The sequence below is a fragment of the Gossypium hirsutum genome, chromosome D01 (assembly GCF_007990345.1).
Source record: "Gossypium hirsutum isolate 1008001.06 chromosome D01, Gossypium_hirsutum_v2.1, whole genome shotgun sequence".
Taxonomy (NCBI): domain Eukaryota; kingdom Viridiplantae; phylum Streptophyta; class Magnoliopsida; order Malvales; family Malvaceae; genus Gossypium; species Gossypium hirsutum.
Window position 1 is genome coordinate 10,592,755 of NC_053437.1, and position 23,066 is coordinate 10,615,820.

The 23,066-nt window shown below is 35.0% G+C and overlaps 2 protein-coding genes across 3 annotated transcripts; one reads left to right on the forward strand and one right to left on the reverse strand.

Moving 5' to 3' along the window:
* The first annotated feature begins 15,046 nt into the window (after positions 1 to 15,046).
* Positions 15,047 to 20,270, forward strand: LOC107922641 (uncharacterized). The gene is made up of 14 exons (XM_016852768.2): positions 15,047 to 15,335; positions 15,509 to 15,573; positions 16,028 to 16,228; positions 16,359 to 16,456; positions 16,766 to 16,959; positions 17,083 to 17,264; positions 17,431 to 17,775; positions 17,860 to 17,924; positions 18,282 to 18,330; positions 18,441 to 18,576; positions 18,875 to 18,959; positions 19,057 to 19,126; positions 19,375 to 19,515; positions 19,775 to 20,270. The coding sequence occupies exons 1-14, from the start codon at positions 15,239 to 15,241 to the stop codon at positions 20,114 to 20,116; spliced, it is 2,070 nt and encodes a 689-aa protein (XP_016708257.1). The 5' UTR covers positions 15,047 to 15,238; the 3' UTR covers positions 20,117 to 20,270.
* On the reverse strand, positions 20,237 to 21,151 carry LOC107922640 (uncharacterized). 2 transcript variants are annotated; one of them, XM_016852767.2, is made up of 2 exons: positions 20,572 to 21,151; positions 20,237 to 20,489 (listed from the first exon to the last, which is right to left on the reverse strand). In XM_016852767.2, exons 1-2 carry the CDS (start codon positions 20,988 to 20,990, stop codon positions 20,360 to 20,362), a joined length of 549 nt encoding a protein of 182 aa, XP_016708256.1. In that variant the 5' UTR covers positions 20,991 to 21,151; the 3' UTR covers positions 20,237 to 20,359. The 2 variants fall into 2 exon arrangements, with proteins under 2 accessions (XP_016708256.1, XP_040942946.1); XM_041087012.1 differs by having other exon boundaries at positions 20,600 to 21,096.
* Positions 21,152 to 23,066: the final 1,915 nt, after the last annotated feature.

A 23,066-nucleotide genomic window follows, 5' to 3' on the forward strand; every position in this document is an offset into this window, starting at 1 on the left:
ATTAAGTTTTCTAATATGGTATTAGAGTGGTTTTTTTTCCATGGATTCCGTAGAGTCGGCAGAGTCTGTTCGCAGGCATTTCAATCCTCTTGCACACACCTCTTAAAAGGTAACTGTGCTTATTGACGAGAGCAATTTTCTATCATGGAAGCAACATGTCTTGCTGGTGCTAAAGACACAATGCCTACATTCGTTCATTAGTGGAACTTTTATGGTGCCTCCATGAATTCTTGTTGATGTTGATGGAAGTTCTATCGAAAATCCAGTATATATACAATATGAGCAGTAAGATTCAGCTTTGGTTGTCTGGCTTCTTTATATTGTGAGTCATTCACTGCACAATCAATGAACCAATAGTTCTTCCTCTTCTTTTGTTCTTTGGGAAGCTTTGACAAGGATTCTTGGCACACAGTCCACCACCAAAGCTATGAGGTATCGCTCTCTTCTTTACAATTTTAAGAAAAATGAACTTTCCATGTCTGAGTATCTAGCAGGGATCAAACATTTCTATGATTTATTGTCCAGTTGTGGGCAACAAGTGTCTGTGGAAAAGCAACAATCAACAATTATCAAAGGACTCCCATCTGAGTTTGATCATGTAGTTTCTATCATCACAACAACTAAGGTGAGATTTAATTTATAGGACATCACTACAGTGTTGCTGGACACTAAAGCTCGATAACAGGCACATATCTCTCAAATCACGTTTCCTGTGAATCTTGCTTCAACCAACAAGACTGTGTTTATGCCTTTTCCTACATATGTTGGTCAACCACCACCGCAGCCGTATCAATCAAGTTGCGCATATGGTTTTTTTTGTGGATGAAGGCGTGGTCGATTTTCTAGTGGTGTTCAACTACAATATCATATCTGTGGTAAATTAGGGCATCTAGTACGCCGATGTTATTACAGATATGATTCTTCTTATACTAATTCTACCATTGAAAATTCTAACTTTGGGCAACACCATATGTATCTGATGTCAGTTGGGTCATCTGGATCTTCATCTTATTAGCATGGTGCATACATGTGCTATGTTGACCAAAGTCTAGTTAATCACTTTCGATCTGGGTCACATTCTCCCTCATTTGGCACATCTTATGTTGATACCTTCAATTATACGGGGTCTTTTAGCTTTGTTAATGCTTCGAATGTGCTACAAGCAAATTTTGCATTAGTTCTGATCACTTCCTCCAATGTGGCTAATCAAGCATGGTATCCGGACATTGGAGCGACGACACACATTACCAATGATCCTACCAAGTTCGCTAAATGTAGTTTTTATACTGGGTGAAGTACAATTACTGTAGGTAATGGTCATCGTGTTGCTATTTCTCATACTGGTTCATCATTTTTGTCCGCTGGTTCTAGTGAATTATTGCTGCATGATCTATTGTTTGTTCCTGATATACACAAAAATTTGTTGTTTGTTTCGAAATTTGCTAAGGATAACAAAGTTTATTTTGAATTATATCCTCATTACTTCTATGTAAAGGATCTGAAAACTCACAAGATTCTACTCCAAGGCACTGATTCAAGTGGGCTATACAAGTTTCTTCCAGCAGCACCTATACATGCTTTCAACACTACACATGAAGCCGCTGATGCCGTTGAGTCTATTCAGAAGTCTGATTCAGATTTTCAGTTTACTCGTTGGCATCAATGACTCAGTCACCCCTCATCTGCTGTTGTTGATCAGATACTAAAATCTTGTAATATTAGAGTTCGCAGAAATAAATCTTTTTCATTGTGTCAGGTAATACGAACTCGTCCAAGGGATTAACCAAATCCGTTCATGATCCAATCGAGCTACCAACTGGTCCAATTACTCAAGCTCGATCCAACATACTTAAGAAGCAATTTCGACTTTGGTGGAACAAATTTGGGGAGAGGCTTCAACCAATCGAGCTTGGGAGTGCTCGTCAAGTGCCCCATGCACTTTACTTCAAACCGATTTGTAATTTAGCTAGCTAATTTAGCTACTGAATAAAGACTAAAACATTCTTAGTTATTTCAGTTGTATTAATTATGTTTTAATTCCATACAGCATTATTACATGTCCGATTGTTTTTGTTGTTTACGTCTATTAATTGTGTCATTGTTTGATCAACATTTATATCTGTCTTAGTATCTTAATTTGATTTATGTCTATTAAGTATCTTCTAATTCGGACAACATCAATGCATGTTTTAAGTCAGACATCTTAATTGTGTCTTAGCTTATTACACATTAAATTAGTGTTTTTAGTTTGTCTTAATCGAGTTTAATTTGTCTTGCAGGATTATTCAAATAGTCGGCTAGAATATTCATGCACTCCAAAAGGGGCTTGTACGATTTATATGTCACACATTGAATCCACAATATACATGCTTCAAGGTCATGAACAAGCAGCTCATTAATTCAGCCAATGTACCAGCACATACATGCATCGAAAGTAGGGGATGAATCAGCTAAATACAAACTGCCCATTCATGTGTTCAAGACGCATTAAAGCTTTAATTAAAGGAGATGCATGTCCCATGCATCTATCATTCGACTAAGGGGGATTAAAGGGGAATTAAAGGCTGAACATCATGGAGGATGAACCTACATGCCATTAAAGAACCTATTTATGAGAATGCATGCTCCATGCAAGTGCATGAACGATCCAAGGAGATGAATGAGACTTTCGGCGGTCATACAAGGCACTTGAAGCTTTCTTCTATGCTAAGAACTCATGCACAACAAAGGGAGGAAGAATCTGACTCTTCAAGTTAAATTTCATGCATGAATATCATTCAATGAGGTGCATGAACGTCTAAATAGATGCCAACACAAGGGATGAACATCCATGAACCAACAAAGGGGAGTGAACAACCATTTATATGCATTTAAGGGAGTTCATAAACATTTGGTTCATTGTATGCATGAACTACATTAATGGCTGAATGTTGGCCATTCATCTTTCTTTTATTTTTTTCTCTAAATAGTTGTTTTGTAAACATTTGGAAAAAATTTGATCCTTTTATGAAATATATCATACTCGTGAGTTGTTTAATTCTCGTTGTTTTTGGTGATTCAAATTGACTTATCTAGCTTGCTAGTGGCGTCAATCTGTTTCCTTTACCGAACTTATCACTTTTTGAGTGTGGCGTTCAACCCTATTGATACCGATTGGTTCCTATCTTCCTAGATAATAGGTCATGGTCCTTTACCAACTATCCATCTATCACCTTGATAGCCTTATAAGATTCGGGTCTCTATTCTTTAATAGAGGTTCTTTATTCCGCTGTTAAGTTCACATTCCATCAACCATCAACTTATTTTTTAAACCATTTTCTTTGTTTTAAAACTATTAACCTTTAAAATGCCCATTTTGTTAAACCAAAAATAATTACTTAAATTTTATGATCACGCAACAAACGACTCAAATTCATCCATGAATACGAGTTCATATCATTCTTGTGAAATAGGAAAAACCCATAAGCTACCATTTTGTTCTTTTACAACAATGTATTCTGCTCCTTTAGAGCTTATTATTGTTGATTTGTGGGGGCCAGCCTCTTGTTATTTTTCAAGTTTTCAATATTACATATCATTTGGGGATGCCTTCTCTCGACATACATGGATTTATTTTCTCAAAAACAAATCAGATGCTTTTTAGACTTTCTTGTCATTCAAGACTTTTGTTGAGTTATAATTAGGTGTCAAGCTTAAGCAGTTACAAACAGACAATGGAGGTGAATTCAAATGCTTTACTCCTTATCTCAAGCAAAATGGTGTTACTCATAGACTTTTTTGTCCTCATACATCTGAGTATAATGGATTGGTCGAACGACGTCATCGACAAGTTGTGGAAGTTGGTATGATTTTGCTTACTCAAGCATCTTTGTCGTTTTCTTATTGGGCTGATGCTTTTCATTCTACAATGCATCTAATAAATCTTTTGCCTACAAAGGTCTTGAATCTCCAATTGAAAGGTTATTTGGTATTCCACCCAATTACAAGCTACTCAAGGTTTTTGGGTGTTTGTGTTATCCATTGCTTCGACCCTATAATAGGTATAAGTTGCAGTATCGATCTTCTCCATGTGTATTTTTGGGTTTTGCTTCTAGTCACAAAGGGTATAAGTGTGTTGATCGTGCTGGTCATGTTTATATTTCTTGGCATGTTCGATTTGACGAGAATGTGTTTCCATTTTCCAAAGATTCATTCTAAAATGTTGCTTCAATCAAATTTGTTACTGCTAGACCAGTCACAACATTACCAGTGCTTGTATTTTCTCCTTCTCTAACTTCGTAACCAGTTTAACATGTTTTGTCACCTACCGCTACTATTTTTTATTCCCTCACACCTATTTCTGCTACTAATTTTGTTCATCTCTAGTTCGAATCTCTCTTACACCATCTGTTGATTTTATTATAGCTGTATCTCCTAAAGTTACTATTACGATTTCTACTGCTGTATCTTCTCGTCCATTTACTAAACAACAACATAGGTTTGTTCTTGATAACACACATCCAATGATCACTAGGAGCAAAGCTGGCATCTATAAGCCAAAGGTTTACCACTGCTGCAGTAACCTTAGTTGAGCCAACTGTTGGATCTAAGTGCAACAGCAGCAAGCTTCAACAGAATGCTTATTGAGCAAGTCTTGTGACTTGCAGCAGAAACAATGCAGAAAACTCAAATAGATTTTGAAGCAAAACTAAAAACGGAGAGCATATGGATGAAAACTTGTTGAATTCATTCCTTAAACTGAATATGGCTCAAAGCCAATACATAAAACAAGTTTACAATCTTGACAAAACAGTAGGTTGACCTAAACTTCACCTACTACCACTAATACACATAGTAACTTGTGCTAATTAACTTGAACAAATAAGCAAAGCTGATTTATCAGCTCAATCAACATCAAAATTACATCAAACATAAACCTACATAGTTATAAAGCAACTAAGTTACATTACTCTAAATTAAAAATACAAAATGAAACATAAACAGCTTGCTGACTAGAAGAACCAGCAGCTTCTGCATGTAGTGCCTTCATAGTCTTGGTTGCTGCATGCTGACCATTACTTCAACACTCCTCTTTGGTTAGCATGTTGCAAACTCCCATATTAGCTCTCAAGTGTTGAAACTTGGAAACACTTAGTGCTTTTGTTAAAATATCAGCAGTTTGCTCTTCAGAACTGCAATGTATCAGCTTAACAACATGAGCTTGCTCCATTTCTCGAACTGCATGAAGTTTGATGTTGAAGTGCTTGGTCCTTCCATGAAAAACAGGATTCCTTGCAATAGCAACTGCTGATTGGTTGTCACACATTATCTCAGTTGCTTCCTTTTGTTCATGATTGATATCTTTCAAAATTTTTCTAAGCCATATGGCTTGATTGACTGCTGCAGCAGCAGCTACATATTCTGCTTCTGCAATCGACTGAGCCACTACTCCCTGCTTCTTTGAGCTCCAGCAAATCATAGCAGAGCCTATGTTGAATGCATAACCTGTAGTGCTCTTTATGTCATCCAAGGAACCAGCCCAATCACTGTCACAATATCCAACTAGCTTCAAGTTCTCAGCCTTGGTAAACTGCATTCCATAGGACAAGGTTCCTTTGATGTATCTTAGAACCCTTTTTGCAGCTCTAAAATGACTTTCATTTGAACAATGCATAAACCTCGAGAGTAGACTCACAACATACATTATGTCAGGTCTAGTAGCAGTCAAATACAACAAACATCCAACTAGACTTTGATAGGTTGTTTCACAAACCTTTTCATGCTTGTCTTGGCTCGAGAGTTTTTCTCCAACAGCAACTGGTGTGCTGGTTGCTTTGCAATTCTCCATTGAGAATTTGTTGAGAACCTTCATAGCAAAGGTCTTTTGACTTAGCCAAATCCCATTCTTAGCTTGAGTCACTTCCATACCTAAGAAGTAAGACATCAATCCCAAGTCAGACATTTCAAAGTGCTGTTGTATTTTGGCTTTAAAGCTGCTTAGCATCTCATGATCTCCTCCTGTCACCAGTAGGTCATCGACATATATTGAGACAATGAGCTGAGTTTCAGCACAAGTTGATTTAACATACAGAGTTGGCTCGCTAAGACTTCTTTCAAATCCTTGACTGGTCAGATAGCCATCTATTCTGCTATACCAGGCCCTTGGAGCCTGTTTCAAGCCATACAAGGCTTTGTTGAGCTTGTACACCATTTCTTCCTTGCCAGACACCTTGAAACCTTGAGGTTGCTCCACATAAATCTCCTCTTCAAGGAATCCATTCAGAAATGCTGATTTTACATCAAGTTGGTGTATCAGCCACTGTTTTTGTACTGCTAAGGCAACTAGCAGTCTAATAGTGTCTAGCCTGGCCACTGGTGCAAAGGTTTCCAGGTAGTCTGATCCATACCTTTGACTGAACCCTTTCACAACCAATCTAGCCTTTAACTTGTTTAGGCTACCATCAGCATTGTTCTTTACTCGATAAACCCATTTGACACCAATAATCTTCCTGTTTGTTGGTCTATCAACCAGACTCCAGGTCTGATTCTTTTCAATCATCCTGATTTCTTCAATCATAGCTTGCTTCCAGTCCTCCTGGCTTTCTGCTTCTTCAAAGCAACTTGGTTCAACAGTAGCCACTTGTGCTCTTTCATAAACATCAGCTATTGATCGAGTGCCTCTGATTGGAACATCATCTACATCCATTTCAGGTGTGTTTTCATCATTTTCAACTTGGTCCAATGCCAGATCTTCAGCCACTCCCTCTGGTTCAGCCTTCTCCCAATTCCAGTGTTCTTTTTCATTGAAAACAATATCCCTGCTAACCAATATTTTGTTTGTAGTAGGTTCTAAGATTCTGTAGCCCTTTTTAACCAAGCTATAGCCGATCAGGATCCCTGCTTGAGCTCTTTTATCTAGCTTGCTTCTCTTCTCAGCTGGAACTTGAGTGTAGCACAGACAACCAAAGGTTCTGAGATGAGCCAGTGATGGCTTAAACCCAAACCAGGCTTCAAATGGAGTCTTCTCAGCCAGAGCCTTGGTTGGGAGCCTGTTTTAGAGATAAACTGCTGTGTTAACAGCTTCAGCCCACAAAGTTTTGGGCAAATTCTTCTCAAACAGAAGACATCTTGCCATGTTCATCAAGCTTCTATTTTTCCTTTCACTGACCCCATTCTGTTGGGGTGTATACACATTAGTCAACTGGTGTTTGATACCTGCTTCTTCACAGTAGACTTGGAACTGAGCTGAGGTGTACTCAGTTCCATTATCTGACCTCAATGCTTTAAGTTTGCAACCAGACTCAGTTTCAACAGCAGCTTTATACTTCAGGAACACAGATGGAACTTCTGATTTCTGTTTTAGAAAATAAATCCAGCAGTATCTTGTAAAGTCATCAATAAATAGAATAAAGTACCTGCTTCCTTTGAGAGACTCAGTCTTCATTGGTCCACACACATCTGTATGCACAAGCTGGAGCTTCTCTGATGCTCTCCATGTTGTGCTTGTTGGAAATGGCAATCTTGCCAATTTTCCTTGCTGACATATCTCACAAAGTTCATCATTCTTCACTGAATCGATGAAATTTTCTGCCAGACCTTCATTGACCATGCGGGCTATGGATTTGTAGTTTGTATGTCCAGGCCTCTGATGCCAGAGTCTTGAGTCATCAGTGGAGGCTATGCAGGCTGAATGTAAGTCATTTGGCCAGTCTACTTCAAAACATTTATCAGTCATGGTGACTGTTATGAGGTTTGATCCACTTGGATCAAAAATTTGACATTCTTTCTCCTTGAAAACAACTGAGTAACCTTTCTCAAGTAGTTGAGTTATACTGAGAAGGTTCCTATCGATTTCAGGTACCAAAAGTACATTTGAAATGATTTTGCCACCTGTAGAGGTATAAATCAACACATCTCCTCTTAATTCAGCATTAATCAACTGACCATTTCCAATTTTTACTTTGGTTTTACAGGTTCTGTCCAGGGTTTTGAAGATAGTTGCATCTGGTGACATGTGGTTTGTGCACCCACTGTCTAGAAGCCAGCCCTTTGAACCCTTCTTCTGATTTGCTGCACATGACACAGCAAAAACATGTTCTTCTTGATCACTGCTTTCTTCAGCTACTCGAGCTTCTACCTTTTGTTGCTGACATTGATTCTGTCTTGGTTTGCTTCTATTCTTGCAAACTTTTTCAACATGGCCTTTCTTCTTGCAGTGTTGGCATACTGCATCTGGTCTAAACCAACATCTATCTTCTGGATGACCAGCTCTTTTACAATGTCTGCAGAGTTGGTCACTGCTCCTAGCAGCATCAGGCTTAGACCTGTTTTTCCAAAACTTTTTGCCTTTGTGAGTTTTGATACTCGAGGCTTCTTTGGCTTGAAAAGCCCCTTCCTGGTGCTCCTCTTGTCTGCTGGCTCTTCTTTGCTCTTGTGCATACAAGGCATTGATTAGCTCAGTTAAGGAGATAGTTGTCAAGTCCCTTGAGTCCTCGAGAGATGAAATTTTAGCTTTATACCTCTCTGGTAGAGTGGACATGACTTTCTCAACCATTCTAGCTTCACTGAATTGCTCTCCTAGGAGCCTTATGCTGTTTACAAAAGCCATAATCCGATCTGAGTACTGCTTAACTGTTTCTTTCTCTTTCATTTTGAGATTTTTGAAATCTATTCTCAAGTTGAGCAGCTGTTGTTGCCTTGTTTTCTCAGTCCCCTGAAATTCTTCTTTCAGCTTGTCCCAAGCCTCCTTTGGTGTTTCACAGGCCATGATCCTCATAAAGATCACATCTGTTACACAATTTTGTATGCATGACATGGCCTTATGCCTTTTTGTTCTTTCATCAGTGTGTTGCCTTATTTGAGCAACTGTTGGATTAGCTCGAAGAGGTGCTGGCTCAGCATCTGAGTTAACAACTTCCCATAGGTCGAATGCCTACAGCTAAGTCCTCATCTTAACTGCCCAAATGTTGAAGCCCTCTCCATTGAAGACAGGTGGTGAAGCTGGTGAAAAACCTGATGATGCCATCGTTTTGATACTGAACTACAACAGGTCCTCTAAGAATATGGCTCTAGATACCAATTGTTGGATCTAAGTGCAACAGTAGCAAGCTTCAACAGAATGCTTGTTGAGCAAGTCTCGTGACTTGCAGCAGAAACAATGCAGAAAACTCAAATAGATTTTGAAGCAAAACTAAAAACGGAGAGCATATGGATGAAAACTTGTTGAATTCATTCCTTAAACTGAATATGGCTCAAAGCCAATACATAAAACAAGTTTACAATCTTGACAAAACAGTAGGTTGACCTAAACTTCACCTACTACCACTAATACACATAGTAACTTGTGCTAATTAGCTTGAACAAATAAGCAAAGATGATTTATCAGCTCAATCAACATCAAAATTACATCAAACATAAACCTAACATAGTTATAAAGCAACTAAGTTACATTACTCTAACTTAAAAATACAAAATGAAACATAAACAGCTTGCTGACTAGAAGAACCAGCAGCTTCTGCATGTAGTGCCTTCGATAGTCTTGGTTGCTGCATGCTGACCATTACTTCAACACCAACTAATATATATGAAGCTTTGGTCAATCCATCCTGACAGCTTGCTGTGCATGATGAGCTTCAGGCCTTATCCAAAAAACAATACATGGACCTTGGTAGTACCACTTTTTAATCGAGTTCTTGTTGGATGCAAGTGGATTTTCAAAGTTAAAAAGAATCCAGATGGTAGTGTAGTCGCAACAAGGGACTTCTTATGGCACATAGGTTCTCTCAAGCTACTGGACTAGATTACCATGAGACCTTTAGCCCTGTGGTTAAAGCAAACATAGTTCGAACAATTCTGGCATTGGCAACGTCACAACAATGGAGACTACGACAGGTTGATGTTAACAATTAATGCATTCCTAAATGATGATCTAGCTGAAGAGGTGTTCATGAAACAGCCTCCTGGATTTGAAGTTTGTGACGCAAATAGAACTCTTTTGGCCAGCAAACTAAATAAGGTTCTATATGGTCTTAAACAAGCTCCGAGAGCTTGGTTTGAAAAGTTGAAAGAGTTTCCGGTTCAAAAGCAACAATTTTAGTTTTCTCGTAGAGATTCATCATTGTTCTTCAAGAAAACTACAGTTGGATGTATTTTTTTACTTGTGTATGTAGATGATGTAATCGCCACACGTGATTCAAACTTGGAAATTGATCAAGTAGTACAATGTCTTGATGAACAATTTTCTTTAAATGACTTAGGGGATCTCAGTTATTTTCTTAGACTTGAAATCGTTCGCAAATGTGATTGTATGCATGTTTCCCAGTACAAATATACTCGAGAGTTATTGGATCAAGCAAGTATGGCAAATGCTAAGTCTATTTACACCCCTATGGTGAGTTCACCTACATTGACTTCTTTGATTGGCACTCCATTTAATGATGGTACAACGTACAAGCATATTGTTGGAGGATTGCAATACTTGTGTCTCACCCGACCGTATATTGCCTTTGTTGTTAATAAGGTGAGCCAGTACATGCATCAGCATCATGACATTCACTAGAGTGCTATTAAACATATTTTACGGTATGTTCGAGGGACGCTTGACCATGGAATAGTTTATCAGCTTTCAAGGGTCACATTGACTAGATTTTCTAATGCTAATTGGGCAAGTTGTCTTGAAGATCGTAAGTCCACATCAGGTTATTGTGTATATCTTGGAGATAATCTCATTGGTTGGACATCTAAGAAACAAAGTGTAGTGTCACGATCCATTACAGAAGCATAATACAGAAGCTTGGAAAATGCAGCTTTTGAAGTAACCTGGTTTCATTATTTACTTGATGAAATTGGGATAAAACCTCTAAAACCTCCATTTGTCTGGTGTGACAATTCCAGCATAGTATCTTTGGCTGCCAACCCAGTGTTACATGCTTGAGTGAAACATATGGATCTTGACTTGCATTTCGTTCGAGACAAGGTGTTGAGTGGCAACCTACAAGTGAACTATGTTCCTGGTCGAGATCAAGTAGTAGATATACTTACCAAGTCGCTGACCATAGGGAATTTTGCTCAATGTCGCGACAAACTCAATGTGGTTTCACTTGCTATTTTTCGCGCTTCTACAGAGGAAATATCAACATATGCTAACAATAACAATTAACAGAAGCAACTAAATAATTACTATTAGTTAACCTCAACCAACTATGAATTAGTTATAGTTTCTTGTATAAATAAACAAGCTATGTATCTCAAAAGTTAGGCTTTAATTCAAGATTTCATTAAGTTCTTATTAAGTTTTGTAATATATTGTGACAATCAAACAACTCCTTATACATCCTCCAATCAAATATTTCATGAAATTTCTTCACTCTCCTTTCCTTTAATAATTTTAACTATTCAAACAATAGATATATCATTTCCTTTCATCAGCCTTTCCTTTACTTCATAATTATTTACCCAAACTCCCAAACTTAGTCTTAAGTTTAATGAAATTTCAATTAGTCAATAAAATACATAATACATCTAAATTGCATCCATAGTTTAAGTCAAAATATGGTTTTGGTCTCCCTTCTTTACTAAAGTTTGAGATTTGATTTTTCCATTTTTATAATGCAATTGATACAAATAGTTAATTTTTTTATTAAAATGTTAATAAGTAATTTTTTTTAAGTTCAAGGAAATTCAATGCTTACATGGATTCCAACATGGCAATCATGTAATGATTCAACACCAAAATAAATACTTTATTTTATCATATAGAAAGAAAAAAATATAATTTTTATACAAAGGCAAAATGCAAGGAAATCCAATATGGTTTGTTTTATTATGAATAAAATAGATTTTGACTGAGTAAAAAAAAGGTAAAACAGATAATAAATATAAAAATTGAGGACTAAATTAATTATTAAACCAATTAAAAAGTGTTATAACATTGTTCTATTATCTCAAAACGTTGGTGACTATTTATTTAAGTGATTAAAACAAAAATTCATGCATAATTGAATGGATATTGGTGTAGTTTATGTAATAAAAAAATAACAAATAAAAATTTAATTTTTTTTACCCTTAACACATGAAATTAAGTTATAAACAAAAATATAAATTTATTTTGAGAGAGCGAATTTAATTTGATTTAACATATGAATACATATGTATTTAGTATATAATAAAAAAATCTTGGGCTCCTTAGAGGCTCCGCCTCAATAGACAAGAAATTATTTTCTCTTTTTAATAATTAAACAAGAAATGCTGAGAAAACTTTCATATATATATATATATATATTGCTTTGCTTTAATAATATAAAATAAAAAACACTACTGAAAAAGTAATGGAAGGTAGTAGAGGAGTTATTATGGCGAAGAAGAAGTTAGTCGAGGTAGAATTGTTACTCTACTTTATAACAAATAGTGAAACTTGATCCTAAAATTTCACCATTTTTTCGATATACGAATTTGATGCGTACGTAAATTCATTCTCACTGCTATCGTGCATTCCAGCGGACAGAGTTAAAAACAAAACCCATGAATGCAATGAAGAATACAGTTTTTGGCCTGTTAAATGCAATGGAAAGTTGAAGGCAATGTTGGAAGGGTTAAAATCAGAACTTCGAGGCATAAACTACTCTCTATTTTGATACCAACATGTGATCCAAAAGCCATCTTCTTACGGTATATGTATAACTTGTCGTTAAGTTTTGTTAACGAGTTATTTAATTTATGTTTGCAGGGTTGAATGAGATAAAAAGTGGCTGTTGTAGGCTTGGGGATCTACAAGCTCAAGTCCCTTGTTTGCTCCAATAGGAAGGATCATGTTTTTTGGGATTTATATCATCCAACCAAGGCGACAGCTAGGGTTTTTGTGGATACGGTACTTCGCAATATTGTATCCCAATGAATGTTAGGCAACTACTTTCTACTTCAACTTAGCGAAACATCAATTGCTTATTGTACTTAATTAAAACCTACGCCATGAGAAAGAAAGAAACCCAAAAGGAAAGGAGTTGATGAGAGATGAAACCAAAGCACTGGTTCTTAATTTCCTTTTTCTTTTTTTAATTATTTTTAATAAATAAACCAGGAAAAAGCTCAGTGTCAAAGAGAGCAGTACTAACTGTAACAATGAAAAAGATATTTGGGTTAGGGAGGAAGGTAACGACAACCAAACACGTTCATGTCGTATCGGGGGGTCTCTTGAATTGACCCTATGTGTGTGTTCGGTTTAGTCATGAAAGGTCAAAGTCTATCTCGAGTTTGAAAACAAGTCATTCATTTATGTTAGATAAATAACAATAGAGAAAAAGAGAAAATTAGATGAAAATATTAAAAGTCAAGCCAAAAATTTTGTTAGGGTAGAAATCAAATTTTATTTTTTAAAAGATTAAATAAAATTTTTATAATTTTGGGGAGTTAAAGTGTAATTTTACTTTTATTAACTTAAAATTTTTAAATTTTTAAAAAGTTTAAATAACAATTTTCTATTTTAAGGGGGCGGGGCGCCCCTAGATTCGCCTCTGTTCATGTGTTGGCATTTAAAAAAATTATTTCAATTAAATAAAATTTTGATATAAATATGATATTAACACATTTTATATTTGTTCAAGTTTAACCTGATTTGAAATATAAATTTAAAATTTATTTAAATCAATCTAGCAATAATTCAAAATGAGCAGAACTTAGTACTTTTATGTACTTAGTCATTTTTTAGATTAAGGTTTAAAGAGACTTCATGTACTTAATTAGTCAATAACTTACATGGGAAAATCGAGATCAAAGAATGAGTACATTCCGTTGATTCATTATTTCATGATCCAAAGTTGCCTTGGTCTTTAGAAGGGCGTACTCAACTCAATTTTAACTTGAAATATTAATATTAAGCAAGAAAAGTCAATCTTGGAAGCATGATTTAATTAAATCTAATTTTTCACTTGGGTTTTTTCTTCCATTTATAATTTGAGGAAATATTAAGTTGATATTATTTTTATAAAAATATTATTAAAAAATAATTTACGATTTCAATGTGTTTAAATTTGTAAGCTTCATAGTTATCTTCACTTTTTACCTCTAGTTAGCAGTTGGGTTTACTTGAGAATAGATGGTTCGATTAGGCTTGACGAAGGTTTTGCAACAGCTGGAGGTTAAATATGTGATCATCATGTTGGGTAGATCATTAGGTTTTGCCGATTCTGGCTAATTGCATAGTGATGGAGGCTGAGCTTTGGGAGATCTTAGATGGGTTAAACCTTTTTTTGGAAAGATGATCCGATAGTGTCTCAATCCAAACTGACAGTATTGAGGCCATTAATAACATTATTCAAGATGACTCTTTCGGAAGCTCTAATTCGACCTTAGTCAAGAGAATACTTCAAGTCTTGAATATGTTTAAGCAGTGCAAGATTCAACATTTGCCTAGAGAAGGGAACTCAATTACAGATAGTTTGGCTAAGTCAATTCGCATTAGAAGCCTCGGTTTAATTACTTTGTAATTTTAATTTTTCACAAAAAAATTCATATAATTCTGTATAAATAAAAATATTAATGTCAACAAAGCTAAAATTCAATTAATAAATTACGATTTATACTTAGTAAAATGAATTAAATATAAAAAAGAAGTTTTGAATTAGTATTTTTATTTGTAAAAAAATGTGAAGAGAGTTTAACACATTATCATGTAAACTTAAAATGGGTTAAGGTGGTACATGACATCCAAAACGTGTTGACCATAAAAAGGCAGACAAAATCCTATAATTACAAGAAATATTATTATTTTAAATAAATCAATTTGGGTAAGGCTTCTAAGTTAAGATGGTGATTTAAACAATTAATAATGAGAAGTGCGAATGATTGATTCAGCTTACGACAATTAATTAGTTCCTGCATTTGTTTTTGTCACCTAAAATTGCTAAGTCTAGATATTAACACTCAAATATTTGGTGAATGTTTCTTTTAAAGATTTTAATTTTATATATCTCATATTTTTTTTAACAAGAAAATTAGCAGCTCCGATTACTATAAAACAAATTAAGAAAACAATATTTAATAGTATTTGTTAAATAGTTTTTTCAGTTTTTTTTTCTTTAAAATGTTTAAATCCTCCATTTTCCACTCGGCTTTCTTCTTCACCAAAAGGAATATCCCCGCTCTATCTGAAAATAAATAAATACATATAAAAAAAAATAGGTGCCATTTTGATCTCTTCGATTTTAACAACTATTTTCGCTCTCTTCTTCTTCTTCTTACGGTCCAAATCGGCGGGGCGCACAATATGGAGCCTCCTTCATTTGTGTCCAGAGCAAGAATTGCTTTCCATTCCGCAGCTGCCAAAGCCGAGCGAGTCCTCACTGATTTGAAATCCGATCTAGGTAATTAAAATTAGAAACCTCTATATTTTTGGCTGTTCAAAATCTATCGCTTATTTTTTTTTCTCGCTTTGCTATTTTTGGATTCTTTTTATCAATTTCCGGTTTTTAAGAGATTCTTGATAGATATTATAATGGAGTTTCGTTTTTTTTCTTTTCCTATTCATTTCCTGAAGATTCTGATAGATTATCACCGAAAGAATTCAAAAACGAATCTCCGACGAGAGAAGCCGAGTCTAAGGTAAATTTTCTTTGAATTTTGAAACTGATATTTGGCTTTCTTTTAAGAGAAATGTAGGATTAAGCTGTTTTAGTTTCATTATTATTGATTTAAAAAAAAAGTGTCTTTTAAAAGGTAAATTGGAACCTTGTTTGGCTGCTGGGAAAACGAAGTACAGTGTAGCATTCTTTGTTTTTGAATTTCTTTATGTTTGACTTATCAAGTATTGAATTCGAAGGCTTTAGCTTGGTTTGCTTGGAATCGAATTGGAGGCTTTGCAATTTGTATGCTATTTAGTTTCCTGCAATTTCCCAGCAACCAAAAAAGGCTTCAAAATTCTGCTGAGTAGTTACTATGATGAATTTTGTTGTTACATTTGCACTTTTTTTTTTCCTGATAATTCATGTAACATCATAATTATTTTCCAATACATATTCATTTATATTAGTTTTGAAATTTGTTTGGCATGAAGCAGAGCATTCATGAGGTAAAGCATTCTAAGTGGATGCCTGCAAATTTAGGGACAAAGCAAGAATGGCAAGAAAGATTTAAGAATATACGACTAGGTAAAAAAGGAGTTGAAGATTCAGAGAAAGTTGAAAATTCAACAATGGCTGTTGCATGCTATGATGAAAACTTATACTTGCTCAAAGTAAAGAATGATGTGGAAGCAAAGGTACATTTATGATTCTCTTTATTTTGCTCATCCGTAGGTGAAGGTTGCTGTAATTGCAATTAAAATGCTTTTTTTGTGCCCTCATAAAATTCATATGAAGGGATTTCTGAATGAGATTGTTGTCCTACAGGCTTCAGAAGCAGTTCCCTCTGTAGACATTTTAAATAGCATCAACACCAATAACATTCCTCCAACATCTGTTATCAAGCAATTAGCTATAGCTGCCGAGTAAGTTTTTGCCACTAACATGCTTTCAATTCTTGACTTCAGTTGTTGGTTCTCTGATGTTGCTGATGTTGAAATTCATTTGGTGCCACGTGAAACATGCTGATTTATGATTTGTTACCATTACTGGAATTTACTTTCCTGCCCATTGATACTGCTATGCCTTACTGGTAGCTACAACTTAATCTTTTGATGCGAAATATTTCTTGCTTCTGAGCTCATGTGAGTGGTCAACTGTGTGATCTATTGATTTATCATATATCAACTTGTGTATGGTGTTCTTATCTTTTTGTTCTTGCCTTTCTTTTCCAGAGCTGGGAGGACTTTTAAGTCTTTGAAAGATCTATTGGCATCTTCTGGAAATTCTTCACCCTTGAGGGAAAGGACAGGTCTGAGCTTCTCTGCTGTGAAGTCGTTAGTTCTTCGAGACAAAGAGGATAAACTTGCATCTGGCTTTGATGATGATGCAAGAGTCCTTGCTTTGATCCATTCACTGTTTGATGCAGGTAGGTTCATATATGCGACTGATAGGACATTTACTCTTGTAAGAAGATATGTTTCTATTTAAACCTTCACAATTTCATGTCATGGTCTTTTTCTTCGTTGTAATATCTGCAAGATATTTGCAGATGGGAACTTCCTCCAAAGGAATCTTATTTCTGATTCAAACACATCTACAACAACGATATCTTTGCCTAGAGACATTCATGGTGCTCCTCCACCGAGCTTCGTTGTTAAGCTTTCTGAAGTCATTGGAAGCTTTAGGACCCTTCGCAAAATGGCTCTCTTTTGGTGCAGGGTTGTTATTGAAGTAAGTGGGTTATGAAGAATCTGTACTGACATGAATGGTCGATGTAGAAATGAAACTAAACTCCTTCATTGTCACATTTTGATGTCTGTAAAGTCTGTTTGCATTAAACACAGTTTTCGTTGATCTTCACCTAATGAGAAGTGCTTGGAATCCTTTAATCATGCAGTTGAGAAGATTTTGGTCTGAAGAGAGATATCTGCCAGGCATTCCTGTGGATGAGACTCCTGATCTAAATTCTTGTCTTTTATATCAACAATTACAAGTTATTAATTGTTGTCTATCAAGAAAAAGACGACGTAGTATTGCAACTGAATCATTTGATTCTGAAATGGAGGAAGCTAGGTCAAATGTTGAAGAATCAGATGTTGCTATAGGCACACTGGCTCCCAGCTCTGCATTGTATGCACGAGTTAGTAGTGGAGAACTCGTTCTTCGACAGGGAGCTAATCAACTGGCTGAAAATTTGACAATGTTAGAAACTGGTGAACCTATATACTCACCTATTACCCAGGTATGGTTAATGGATTCTATTAACTGATTGTTTACCTTTTGACCCTATTCCCATGGTTCACTGTGTTTATGCATACTACTGTAGGAAGGACCTTTGCTTACAGAAGACCTTATCAAAGAAACAGAAGAGTTGGTGCTTCGTACAGGGAGGTCAGTATATTGACCAAACACTCCTTAACCTTGCTACTTTTATGTGAAATTCACACTATAGAATTCTTACTATCTTCGTCCAATTACTCTGTTTACTGAATAAGATTTGTTTATGAATCTTAAAATTATTAAGGTTCTCCTGTTTGATTTAAAACAATGATATTATCTTTCAGGACAGACATATCTAATGCTGTTATATATGTTGAATTTTTCTGATTATTTTCTAATCTTTTCCATATTCTGACGTACGCATCAAAGTTTTTGAGTGAAAATTTCCTCTGCTGTCAGATTACTCTGTTGGTAATTTACATTATTCTTGTTATTCTTTTACTCATTGCCTTATCTTTTGATGGTCAGTGTTGGTGCTGGGTGTTCTCAACTCCTCTCTGACATGCAGGCTTTCAAGGTATAATTTTAGCACAAAGAAATTACCTCCATCTTATTACTGTTGTAGATACATATGAATGCAGAATATTGTTTCAAGTGTCTATTCATTGCCTATCTAAATTGTTTTAGGCTGCGAATCCTGGCTGCATTTTAGAAGATTTTGTTAGATGGCACTCTCCACCTGATTGGACTGACACTGAGCGAAACGATGAGGTTAACTCTTCAGTTTCAAGAGGTCAACTAAGTAGCAGAATGCAAAAAGAAGGTTCTTTTCTTTATCCCAGTTCCCTTAGTCAAGTTTGCTGTAATTAGTTTCTTCTTGGTCAGGATTTACTTTTGAGTTGTGAACATTAGTTCATTTTAATACACAATGTTATATGTTTGAAAGAACTTGTATCATGTTCTGACTCGTATTCGGAGAATAAATTCTGAATGCTATTTTTTTTTTGCCAGAAAAAACTTAGTTGAGTGGAGGGTTTTTACTTCTTGATGTATTCATTTGACATTCTTAACCGGGACTTTTGCTAGAGTTGGATCTGATATGTGAATTATGTACAATTTAGGTAATTTGTGGCGTGAATTATGGGATACAGCCAAGCCAGTACCGGCAATTAAACAAACACCACTCTTTGATGAGGATTTGGCAGTGTAAGTTGGATGCATAACGTTTGATATTAGGACATTCAAAATTTCCATCACAGGAGCATTTTTCTTACAATAATAGCTTTGGTTATGATTCTTTTAGGGAAGGAATTCTGAATTTCTTAGAGGACATTCCCACTTCTGAGCTTTTTCAGCAACTCTTTGTTTCTCTAGTAAGTGTTTTTGATCTGATTATGGACGACCATTTCTTTATTTATGTCACGTATTTCCAATCTGCGGTACAGTTTAAGTATAAAGAGTAAATAAATGCAAAAATGAGTGCACTTTTATACTTTGTTTCCAATACATGATTTGAGAGGAATATCATTAATTGGCTGTTCTGTTCCTAATTTTAGATCGTACTTTGGTACTAAACCAGTCATTCTTTATAATGCTAACATCTCATCTCTGTACTTTTCAGCTTTCTTTAGGATTTGCGCTAGCCGAGGAAAAGGTCTCTGCTGATGAAAACTTGTCAAAGCTGTTCTATGAGTGCAAAGACTATGTTGTTTCAACTTGCCAGAGAAGTTTGTGGGATGATAAAATGGATGATCTTTGTCAGGTAATTTCTATTTTAAACAGCTGCTTCAATGTTTCCACCAATGGCAACAAGTATCTCTAAACACATGGGACTGATATCAAATGCTTATGGTAAATTGAATGCTAAGTGAAACGAAGATGGAGTGCCTTTGTCCAGGCACATTCAAAGTTTCCCAGTGAGGGGAAGGAAAATTCGGTTTCTTCATATGTTTGATGGTGTCAGTTCATAAGCTTTAGTTTTTCTGTGATCTGATGGTGCTCATTTTCAATTCTATCAATAGGTGTATGAAACAGTGGAAAAGATGGTAGCGACTCCTGAAGAAGTCATGAAGACGATGAAGCAAGCAGAGGAGACACCAACAATGGAGAATGGAAATGCTGCTGGTGAGCTAAAACGTCGGTTTAAGAAGCTCAGTCTCAACTTTGGTGGCAAGGATAAACAACAGCAGAGAAATTCTCCTCCAAAAGACCAGAATAATTCAGATGAGAGTTCTTCTCGATCATTTGCTAGCTTTTTCGATAGCAAGTCATCTTTATTTTCAAAGTTGTCCCCTAAATCCGAGAATCTCTCAGTGATTGAAAAACTTCGATCCCTAGAAGAAAGTGATTGGACATTGGTTTGATTGCATCATTTTTCGCCCTTTTTGTGTTTTCGATAGGCTTAACCAGAGTATAGTTTTGCAGGTAATTGTAAATTATTGTGAAATGAGCTTTGATGGTTGCTATCAGAAGTAATTTCAAAGTAGATAAAAATTACCAATTTTTTTTTCCTGGTAATAAATGTGCATTGCTTCAACAATATTGTGAAAATGACCACAACATAACAAGGGAAACCTTGCCTTGATTTTCTGTTATCTTCTTCATCCTCATCTTCCTTTGTTATCATTATTTTCACTTCCCTTCTGGTCTTCCCCAATCTTGTCGAATTCAAAATACTTGGAGATGAAATAAGGTGCCACAAAATTCGCTAAGAAGTAAACAACCAGAAGTAATGCACTGCATTTCCAGGAAAACAAAACCATTCTTAATTTCTAGCAAATTTTGCAAAAAAGAAAAAGAAAGAAAGAAAAACTTAGACCTTGTTTCGAGAAAGACAGTAATATCACCAGATTGAGATGGAGGAACTTTAGCAGCAATAAAAAGGGGATTGGAGGTAGCATTTGTCCTCGAATTCACGTTTCGGGTCTGCAAAACCTGGTTCGGAGCTGATTCAGTGCTGAAAAGCCGAAGATATCGTTTGGCTTTCAGTTTCTGTTTGTGTTTAAGCTGAGAATTCAAGGGAAGAAATGGAGAATAACAATGGAGGCAGCTCATCGCGATACTCAGAATTGAAAATTTAGACTTACAGTCTTGAGCGGAAAAACGATGGGCTAGATTTGGGGAAGAAGAGGATAATAAAGTGGGATAATTTGTCCCAACGCGTAGAAACAAACAATTTGCTGGGTTTGGGTCAGCTTGTGATTTGGGTTTCATACCATCGCATCTCGCCCAACGCATAATTTGTTCCTACGTAAAAAGGACGCATACAATCTAATAAGCAGTGATTGTGGAATATAGTTTCGGCAGAGAAAAGCCCCTAAAGTTGCTTCATAATGAGGGCAGCATCTGATTTTGACTTGCTTTGAGGTCTTTCTCTTGTAATATAAATATACATTGGGACTCCAGTATAATTAGAAAAACACCAATATTAATATGCAAATGACAAACAAACAATTAAACTAATAAATCAGAATATGCCTAGATAGTTTTAAAGTAAATATTAAATTTATGGATAATAAATTTTGACTTCAAAATTTCAGACCTCACTTATACTTCTAAATTCATCAAGCGAATGAAATTAACCATAATTATACTTAAAAAAATTTTATTGTTGTTTCTCTTTTTTCACTCTATATTAACCTGCATTGCATGTGAATATACATGTTTATTGTTTTAAAACGAAATATAATGAAATAAATAATATATATTTACTTCTCCAGAGGCGAATCTAGGGGGTGGTAGGGGCACCGGCCCTCCTTAAAATGGAAAATTACTAATTAGGCTCTTTAAAGCTTTTTAAAATTTTAAATTAATAAATGTAAAATTGTACTTTGACCCCCCTAAAATTATAAAAATTTAATTTAATCTTTTAAAAATTATAAAGATATAGACTATAAAAAACTAAAATTTCATTCGACCCTCTAAAAAGTTGTTCCGACTTCACCCCTGTACTTAACCAAATCATCAAATAGAGCACTTTTGTGAATTGGAGTTCTTCTTTTACAATGGTATAAGAAGTTAATGAAAATTCATATTTATTGTGATGATTAATAAATTTATCATAAGAACTTTTTTACTAAATCATTTGTAATAATATAAGTTTTTTTTCTTCTGAAAATTATCATTGAATTTTGTTGCAACAGCACTGTATGAATTTTAATTCCTTTGAAATAGTCAATGTTTAACTAAAAAATAAATTAAACATTAAAATAATATAGAAACTTAGAACTAAAATAAAAAACTATAATGCTAAATTGAAATAATAAAAAAATAGGTATAATATTTTTTTACATCATCGTCAATTAAAATAATTTTTCATATTTTTTTGGTGCTATTATTATTTAAGTATGATTTGATACTCCATTACTTTAATTCTCCATTCGTTTTTAAATACTTCTAACTTATTAATACTAATAATCTCTATTTTTTACCAACAATTTTTTTAGATGCTACTCGATTGAATATGTCTAACTAATGGATGTTAATAAAGATAAATTTAAATTTTAATTGATATATAACACTAATATTAATTAAGTGATAATTAATAGATGAAATCTTTTTCTTTTAACATTATGCATAGAATTCTATTCGAATTGAGCTACTATACTTATAAATTTATCATAATTTTATGTAAATTTTTTTTTGTGATTAATAATTATAAATTAAATTATCACTATTGTAATATCACAACTATTATTTACATTTTGTACTCCTCAACTGTTATCACCATCGACAACCCGATCAATCGTTTCTCCCTCAAATATGAGATAGAGAGTAGAGACTCCTCCTAATGGGTGCCAAACATTCACCAACACCGCCGGCATGGGCTAAAAATGAATCACGCTTGCCGTCAAGAAACTACCGACCAAATAGAACTGAAGCTCTCCTTTCGCCACATCCTCCTCCACATGTACTTGCCACGCTTCCTCCTCACCATTAGCAATATTGAGATTTGCAATGTCGTTTTCCATCAAAATAAAACCCTAAATTAAAAAAAAACTAAAGAAAAACATATGCTACCAAGCAGACAAAATAAGAGTAGGTATTACCATTAATACCAAGTTTAACTTCAGGCTGTTCAAACTTCGCAATAGGGTAATTCAACTATACATACTGGGTGATTTTTTTACAATGATTAAAGGATTTATAGAGGCTAATTTTAAAGGGTCGGATTAGACGTCATAGCCCAAACGAAACTAGTCTTTTTGGTAAAATCGATAACTAAACATCTTTTTTAAATGGGTTCTCAAGTTTCCATGTATATTGTGTGTTGACACCATTTTTTTTTTGAAAAACGGGGTTGACTTGGATTTT

Excerpts from the sequence above, each read along its gene's own strand:
- LOC107922640 (XM_016852767.2), bottom strand. The coding sequence starts at position 20,990 with ATGCGTTGGGCGAGATGCGATGGTATGAAACCCAAATCACAAGCTGAC. Across the intron at positions 20,490-20,571 it reads ACTGTCTTTCTCGAAACAAG|TGCATTACTTCTGGTTGTTT; the intron begins GTCTAAGTTTTT and ends CTGGAAATGCAG.
- LOC107922641 (XM_016852768.2), top strand. The coding sequence starts at position 15,239 with ATGGAGCCTCCTTCATTTGTGTCCAGAGCAAGAATTGCTTTCCATTCC. Across the intron at positions 16,457-16,765 it reads CAATTAGCTATAGCTGCCGA|AGCTGGGAGGACTTTTAAGT; the intron begins GTAAGTTTTTGC and ends TTTCTTTTCCAG. Across the intron at positions 18,331-18,440 it reads CTGACATGCAGGCTTTCAAG|GCTGCGAATCCTGGCTGCAT; the intron begins GTATAATTTTAG and ends AAATTGTTTTAG.